This window comes from Carcharhinus amblyrhynchos, unplaced genomic scaffold, assembly GCF_965287045.1.
Source record: "Carcharhinus amblyrhynchos unplaced genomic scaffold, sCarAmb.v2.hapA scaffold_66, whole genome shotgun sequence".
NCBI lineage: Eukaryota > Metazoa > Chordata > Chondrichthyes > Carcharhiniformes > Carcharhinidae > Carcharhinus > Carcharhinus amblyrhynchos.
In genome coordinates, this window is record NW_027649806.1 from 267993 (window position 1) to 276965 (window position 8973).

Here is an 8973-nt window from a genome sequence, read left to right on the forward strand (position 1 = left end):
GGACAGCAGATGTGAGCCACATCTCAGCGAGTCTCTCTTTCTTTTCTTAAGCAAACAGTTAAGAAAGGACATTGATCAGAATCGTCAATGTTTGTCGCTTGCTGAGTCGGCTTGTCAGGGTGTGTACATCTCAACTTGCCTCTGTACTCGACAGATAATAGACAAATAGCAGAGATCCATTGGAGAGGAGCTGTAGATTTAACAGGCTGTACAGAAATTAAAATAGATCTGGTATATCAGAAAGAATTGAGACCGTTTGGCGGGTGTAGCAGTTTGAGAGGTTGTGTTGATCGGAGGCTGTATCAGTTTGAGGTTTTATATTGGATTATGGAACAGTTTGAGGGGTTAAGTTTATTGGACGTTCTGGATCAGTTTGCCGGGTTATATAGAACGGAAACTGTTTCAGTTTGAGGGGTTTATATTTTTGATGAGTCTGTATCTGTTGGGGATGGGTCATTTCACAAAGGTTATAAATCACCCAACTGTGGCCCTGATTCACACGCAGGTAAGGGGGGGGTGGGGGACAAATGTTAAAGGATATCAGTCAACCAGAGGGGTTTGTGTGACAATTACTGATAACCTCATGGTCCTCATTACACATTTCATTCCCCATTTTTTTTTGTTGACTTCAAATTTGCCAATGTGCTGTCTTTGGGTTCGAACACTGGGTCTCTGGATTTCTCGTCCTTTGGCAACATGATCAGCCTGTGTTGAATCGAGTTGTGTTATCGATCGATTCCTCCTTGTTTTCTGTGTCTCTTTAGTTTGAGCTGCTTTACCGGATAAAACACTGTCCCGGTTTCCGTTGTATTAATGACAGGCGCTTTCTGGTTGAACAAGATTGTGCAGAATCACATCAAAGAACAACACAGCCTGACGAGCCCGCGCCCCCATTTTAACATTATGAGTCCCCCCTCCACCCTTGCTGATGCTTATGGCCATCCACATTGAGGGGAGACTAATTTAGGGACAATTTGTTACACCAATCAGCCTAAGAACACACCTTTGGGGTGTGGGAGGAAACCGGAGCACCGAGAGAAAACCCACGCAGACACGGGGAGAATGCGCAAACTCCCACAGACACCGGCCCAAATCCATGTATCTGCACAGCAAACAGTGATAGTCACTGAGCTGTCGTCTTGCCCGTCAGATGGTCCAGGTTAAGCACACAATAACGACGCGAAGCGCTAGGCTACTCTCGAAACAACCAAGAGTAGCCCCTGGACGACCCATCGCGTGTATGTGTGGACATCAATCAGTCCAGTAAACTGTCCACAGTTAAAGGGAACAGCCACATCACAGTGTACAGGATGACATGGTTAAGATCGAACCTCTGATATGTTGAAGTATATCACTGAATGAAAATCAGCACCGGAGAGAAGAATAACAAAAGAACAAAGAACAACCCAGCACGGGAAACAGGCCCTTCGGCCCAATGAGCCCACGCCGCCATCTTAACAATGTGTTTTTCCTCCTCCACCCTTGACCCGTGTCTATGTTTATGGGACCCCCATTGGAAACCAGATTAAGGAGAGTCTAATTTAGGGACAATTTGATCCACCAATCAGCCTAAGAGCACATCTTTGGGGTGTGGGAGGAAACCGGAGCACCCGGAGAAAACCCACGCAGACACGGGGAGAATGCGCAAACTCCCACAGACACCGACCCAAATCCTTGTGTCTGCGCAGCAAACAGTGATAGTCACTGAGCTGTCGTGGTGCCCATCTGCCGGTCCAGTTTGTCAGAGAACATAGATTCCATTCCCAACACTGCATTAAATTGCCCAGTCACCCACTTCAATCTCTAAAGAAACTTTCCTGTGTCACTAACTCGACGTGGCAGTATTTTTTTCTTCATATTAAAAACAAGTGAGAATGTCGCAATCTCCGAGTCCCGCTTGGGGAGATGGGACTTGCAATAAATTGAAAGGCTTTGCGAATTAATTCCCCGACACGTGAAGACCAAGAGATTCTCTGCAACACCACACGGCCCAGAAATGATGGAAACATTTTATATCCTCAAGAAAATCTATTACCCAATCCTGGCCATCATTGGGATACCGGGTGAGTGACTGCAACTATTCAAGGTGTGGAATTCTGTGTGTGTGTGTGTGTACTGATCTTCAGTTTTGCTCAGTGAATGTTACATATTGTTCTGTAAGGAATAGGAGCAGGAGTCGGCCATCTAGCCCCTCGAGCCTGCCCCGCCATTCAATAAGATCATGGCTGATCTGAAGAGGATCAGTTCCACTTTCCCACTTTATCCCCTTAATTCCCCTGTCTATCAGAAACCTATCTACCCGTGACTTAAATATATTCAGCGAGGCAGCCTCCACCACTTCAACGGGCAGAGAATTCCAGAGATTTACCACCCTTTGAGTGAAGAAGTTCCAGAGGTATCTCTTACAGAAACACCAGATCAGAGGTATACTTTCCTGTGTTAAATTTGTCACGTAAAACTGAGGAAGAAGTTTTTATATCACAGAGTGAAAGATGGGGAATTAATAACGTGATTAATGTCTCAGTGACTGACTAAATGTGGTTCATCTCTCATAGAACATTCCAGCACAGTACAGGCCCCTCGGCCCTCGATGTTGCGCCGACCAGTGGAACCAATCTAATGACCCTCTAACCTAAACTATTCCAATGTTATCCATATGCCTATCCACTGACCATTTGATCACCCTTAAAGTTGGCGAGTCCACAACTGCTGCAGGCAGGGCATTCCACACCCTTACTACCCTCTGAGTAAAGAACCTACCTCTGACATCCGTCCTATAATTACCACCCCTTAATTTAAAGCTATGTCCCCTCGTGTTAGCCATCACCATCCGAGGAAAAAGGCTCTCACCCTATCTAACCCTCTGATCATCTTGTATGCCTCAATCAGGTCACCTCGTAACCTTCTTCTCTCCAATGAAAATAACCTGAAGTCCCTCAGCCTTTCCTCATAACACCCTCCCACCATACCAGGCAACATTCTGGTAAACCTCCTCTGCACCCTTTCCAATGCCTCCACATCTTTCTTATAATGCGGCGACCCAGAACTGTACGCAATACTCCAAGTGCGGCCGCACCAGAGTTTTGTACAGTTGCAACATGACCTCACGGCTCCGAAATTCAATCCCTCTCCCAATAAAAGCCAAAAGCTCAGTTTTGATCTCCCAAAGTTTTTGCAGAATCGCTCATTCTCCATTACATCTTCATCATTTCTCTGTAACGTGCGGAATATACAATAATGTGCTGAAGTATTTCTACAATGACAGGGCAACATCAAAGCTTCGACTAATGATTTGGAATGTTCAGAAGGTCAGTCAAAGAGAAGAAAATAGACGCAGATGTTTTTTTTAAATATATACACTACAATCTTTACTTCAATTAATTCAGAATATCCTGATTAATGAGGATGAAGGGAAAAGGAACAGACAACGATTCAATATTCATGATTGGATCTGCCAATGAGGAATGGACCACAATGGGTATGAACTCAATGGGCCAAAGGGCCTCTTTCTGCACTGTAGGCTTCTATCATTCTATCAACTGAGGGATCCTTGAGTCCTCGCTGACTATAACATAGCAAGTTTCAAGATGATGAGAGAAACGGTTTACACCTGATTACAAAACAAAAACTGGAGATGCGGAGGGAGGAGAAAGAAAAGTCACAAAAGGGCTCGGGAAAACGAGATGGGTGGCACGATTGGCGCACCGTGATATAGACCAACAATGGTGAGTATTTCAAACCACCTCCATCAACATATTCCATTGAAATGAAACAATTAGTAAACATCCAGAGGTGAATGAAAATGGAAGGAGGGAGTTGAGGGGAAAATAATATTCTACCTGGGGGTACACACTAAACAAAAATACAAAAGAAAAAGCACAGATGCCAAGAAAAACAAGATTGCCGAGCGCAACTATGAACTCAAATGATCAAAAAATAGAAACGCATTAATATATTCGATAAGAAGGGCAAAGAAAGTCAATGTCTGGATGGAAAATAAGGGATAATCAGGAGATAACTCTGGAGACATGATCTGAACATTGAATAATTGCTACATCATTCTGAATCAGTTCAGGCAAAAAAAACCCCAGATTATCATAGCTTTAGATAAATAGTGGCGATCCCTGCATTTATAATGAACAGAAATGTATTCAATATATCTCACTATCTGTCACTATTATTGTTCTGTATAACTCCTAATGTTGTCTTTGCACTGTGTGTGTGTGTGTGTGTGTGTGTGTGTGTGTGTGGATAATTCTATCTTCCAATCTTACTCCTGTTCTATGCTTAGTATAGTTGCTGGAACGTTAATGGCTGTGGGTGGGAGTAGGGGGAGACTGTACAAATCTAACCCCCAGCCTATCACAATCAACCGCATTAATGTGAGTGTCCCAGCCCTGGGAGGACACTTGGTACCCGGCTGCAGATTCTGCCCACACCCTAACACCGTCACCCAGACTAATCGGAAACCTCAGGCCCGGGGAGGGCACCTGGAACACAGCTGCCAATCCAGACCGCACCCTAACACTGTCACCCACCCAAATCCATAACCTCAAGTCCATGGGAGACACCTGGAGCCCGGCCGACCCACTCAAAAGTGACCCCCTGTCCACCCGCCAAGCTCCCCTAGCGCTCGACACTGACACTCCACCCTGACAAAGGCACTTCTCCCACCAGACACATTCTCAAATCGCGCTGCTAGGCCTGCAGAGACTGGGCGGAGAAGTGGCAGATGGACGTCAACGTGGATAAATGTGTAGTGGCCCATTTTGGCAGGACCAATGGGATGCAGGAATACAATATCAAGGGTAGGAGTCTTAGCTGGGTTGAAGAGCAGAAGGTTCTTGGGGTCCGGGTCCAGAGGACTCTTAAATCGGCCTCGCAGGTGGAGGATGTGGTCAAGAAAGCATATGGTGTACTGGCCTTCATTAATCGAGGGATTGAGTTTAGGAGTCGGGAGATAATGCTGCAACTTTATAAGACCCTTGTCAGGCCCCACTTGGAGTACTGTGCTCAGTTCTGGTTGCCTCATTACAGGAAGGGTGTGGAAGCTATTGAGAGGGTGCAGAGGAGATTTACAAGGATGTTGCCTATATTGGGAGGCATGCCTTATGAAGATAGGTTGAGGGAGCTCGGTCTCTTCTCCCTGGAGAGACGAAGGTTGAGAGGCGACCTGATAGAGGTTTATAAAATGTTGAGAGGTATAGATAGGGTGGATTCTCAGAGGCTGAAATGGTCGCTACGAGAGGACACAGGTTTAAGGTGCTGGGGAGTAGGTAGAGAGGAGATGTTAGGGGTATGTTTTTCACTCAGAGGGTGGTGAGTGAATGGAATCGGCTGCCGTCTGTGGTGGTGGAGGCGAACTCACTGGGGTCTTTTAAAAGACTTCTGGATGAGTATATGGGATCTAATGGGATTGGGAGTTACAGATAGGTCTATGGATTGGTAGGTATGGATATGATCGACGCAACTTGTGGGCCGAGGGGCCTGTTTGTGCTGTAGTGTTCTATGTTCTACATGGAGTGGTGAGTATGGGGGAGAGGGGCTGAGGGGATGGGTGGGGATTGCAGACGGGTTAAGGATGTGGGTTGATTTTTATTTCCTGAACAGCCTCAATAAGTGGCTGAAGGCTGGGCCTTGCGAAATGGGTCAGACACGGGCAGCATGAAGGGTGAATGGGAAAGGATAAACAGGGCGCGAACAAAGACTCGGAACAGGCTGTTTGTCTTGCAGGGATTAGTGGGGTGACTGAACCAGTGACCATTTTAACACTGTGGCTTCAAATTGTCCGAATATTTGTCATAAAATCTTATTCCGACAGTCACCTTCATTCTCACTTTTCGTTTTCTCCGACAGTTAACTTTGTGGCGATTGCGATCCTATCCCGGGGAAAGTCCGGCCTCTCTCATTGCACCACCTGCTACCTGGTGGCGATGGCAATAAGCGATCTACTTGTCATCATTATCGAGGTGATCCTCAGTCGAATCAACTATTACTACTTCCCGGCATCTTACCTGAACATCACATACCTGTGTAGTATTATCAGCGTTCTGGTTCGCGCGACGGCAAACTGTTCCATCTGGTTCACCGTCACTTTCTCCTTTGATCGATTTGTGGCCATTTGCTGCCGGAACCTGAAAAGGAAATATTGCAGCCAGAAAACCGCGGCTATTGTTCTAGCAACAACTGCCGTTTTACTCTGCTTCAAAAATGTCCCTTTATACTTCATATTTAAACCTCGGTTGGTAGTCAACAACATACCGTGGTTTTGTGTTCCGAAGCCATACATTTTCACTGATCCCTTTTGGGTGGCTCTTGGCTGGTTTGATAAGCTTGTAACTCCATTGCTCCCATTCACTTTAATTCTGTTGATCAACGCTCTGACCGTCAGGTTCATTTTAGTGGCCAGCCGAGTCCGCAAGGGACTGAGGGATCAGAACAAGGGAAATCATCAGTCTGACCCGGAGCTGGAGAGCAGAAGAAAGTCTGTGATCTTACTCTTCAGCATATCTGGCAGCTTCATTCTTTTGTGGCTAGTTTTTGTGATGGAGTTTTTATATTCTAGTATTACAGGACGATATTTGAAAAGTTACAATGACTCTGAATACATCTTTCAGCAAGTCGGATATATGCTGCTCAACTTAAATTGTTGCACAAACACATTTATTTACGGGTTGACTCAGTCCAGGTTCAGAGAGCAGTTCAAGTTTGCGATGAAATATCCAGTTATGTCAATTCTTGCCTTGATTAATAAAAACAACTGAGAGAAGCATCAAGACAGTTCTCAGCCTTTCCAAAACTGTGAAAGCAATGTTAGTCTGAAGGCTTTATTAGAATAGTCCAAGGCTGATATGCCTGTTTTCTGTATATTCATATATCCGTTTGTACTATGATAATAAAATGGCGTGTTACTAATCGCACTCTGAAGCATATTTAGGGTTGGCTGAGTTGATAACAATTCTAAAGCTCATCAGTCATTTAAGGCAAAGTCAAGTCACAACTTGCCCAGCAGGTCCTCTGCTGTGAGCAGCTGGGCAGCTGCTTTGCGAGACAGCAAGCTGATCGTGTAGCCAAGATACAGATTTCATTGGATCCAAAATGCATTGGATGTAATCAGTAATATTCATGAATGGATTGTGCCCAGTCGGAATGGGCTGAGTCTCTGTATGATAAGAACCCATTTTCTTTGTTCAATGGAGTTGAAAATGGTCAGCCCATATGACTGCTCCCCATTGGCAGAGCTCAAAGGACAAAGAACAACACAGCCCGGGAAACAGGCCCTTCGGCCCAACGAGCCCGCGCCACCATTTTAACATTACCAGTCCCCCCTCCACCCATGACCCTTGTCTACGCTTATGGCATTCCACATTGAGGGAAAATTAATTTAGGGACAATTTGTTACACCAATCAGCCTAAGAGCACATCTTTGGGGTGTGGGAGGAAACCGGAGCACCCGGAGAAAACCCACGCAAGCACGGGGAGAATGCGCAAAACTCCCACAGACACTGGCCCAAATCCATGTGTCTGCACAGCAATCAGTGATAGTCACTGAGCTGCCGTCTTGCCCAGTATCTGGTCCAGTTTACACGTACACTAACGACATGAAGCACTAGGCTATTCTCGAACATCCAAGAGCAGCCCCAGTACAACCCACTACGTGTATGTCCCTCGTTGGACAACAAGGCGGACCGAATATAACCCTTTGTCGACTGCATCAGGTTTGAATGGCGGACGAGCCTTTCACTTTCATTCTCCCAACAGAAGCCATTCTAAGAATGAGTACTTCAATTTCAATCTCCTGAACAAACTTTTCAGAGTATTCACAGAATCAACCTGCTTTTGGGAATGAATCAAGAACAGACAGCATGGTGTTGCTATGGGCTGGTCATGTCTCACTTACTGGGTAATTCCGGCCAGGAAACGAGATCAGGATAATGTATTTGGAAGTGTCAACTGCAGCAAGGTTGTTGAGCAATAGGAAACAATGTGTCGAGCGAGATGGTTAAGTGACTGAACTTGGTGTCCAGTGGTGTCTGAGTGAGAGCATGTTTGCTGAGACAATACAGCATTTAAAAAAATAGTTATTGTGTAAAGATATCGATAACGGTATTAAATGGTTAAATGTTCTGCAAACTGATGGGGAATTAACTCGTTGCCACAATCAGTGTTTTTTTTAGCTCTGTCGCAAGTTGATCGATGTTGTAACCTCAGTGTCCCTGCAGGGATCCCATGGAGTATAAATTAGAGTGTGGAAATTCATCATCTCAGATTTTAATACAGAGAACTTACTTACTGCCCGACCGGATTCATCACACACCATTGGAAATGCTTCCAATAGTTGGCCAAATTGAGAGAATATATTACCTTGTCCTTGCCGTTGTGGGTGTCCCTGGTAAGTGACTATAACAACTGGAATTACACAAAATTATGTGTGAAGTTCCTACTCTTGTTTCATTTGCTGACTGCTAATGTTGTGTGGTTAACAAATGTTCACCGTTGCACAGAATGCAGCAGAAGATATTATTTATAAAACTTGTCTTGTCTGAGCTCCGTGGTGTTAGTATTTTCCCACAACTGAAAGGAACCCTTTTCATATAACTGGCATGCTTTGTTCTATCAAATTATTGCATTTGTTGGAAAATCGTTTGCTGTTCGTTCAGTCATCTCTGAAGACATACAAGTGTTTCCTCACGTTGTATTCTGTCCCCCATTCTGAAGTCAGTTCCCCTCCACTCTGGTAAATCCCATCCTCCTTTACACCGTGTAAAAGCAAATTCCTGTGGATGCTGGAATCTGAAACTGAAGGTGAAATTATCCAGCATCCAAACCAGATTATCCAGCATATTAATTGTGCTGCGTTGATGCCGTGTGTTGCTACTATCGTCCGTTCCCCTCACTGACAGAATCACTGTCCTCACCTTGCACCCCATCATCATCCAAAAATGTCCACTGACACGCCAACCCCGATATTCT

The 8973-nt window shown here is 45.1% G+C and overlaps 1 protein-coding gene across 1 annotated transcript; it reads left to right on the forward strand.

The window, feature by feature from the left end:
* Positions 1–1999: 1999 nt before the first annotated feature.
* Positions 2000–6764, forward strand: LOC145337720 (putative G-protein coupled receptor 139). Its single transcript, XM_080182560.1, has 2 exons — positions 2000–2063; positions 5857–6764. Exons 1-2 carry the CDS (start codon positions 2000–2002, stop codon positions 6762–6764), a joined length of 972 nt encoding a protein of 323 aa, XP_080038686.1.
* Positions 6765–8973: the final 2209 nt, after the last annotated feature.

Coding starts and splice junctions, on each gene's coding strand:
- LOC145337720 (XM_080182560.1), top strand. CDS start 2,000: ATGGAAACATTTTATATCCTCAAGAAAATCTATTACCCAATCCTGGCC. Junction 2,064..5,856: donor GGCCATCATTGGGATACCGG/GTGAGTGACTGC, acceptor TTTCTCCGACAG/TTAACTTTGTGGCGATTGCG.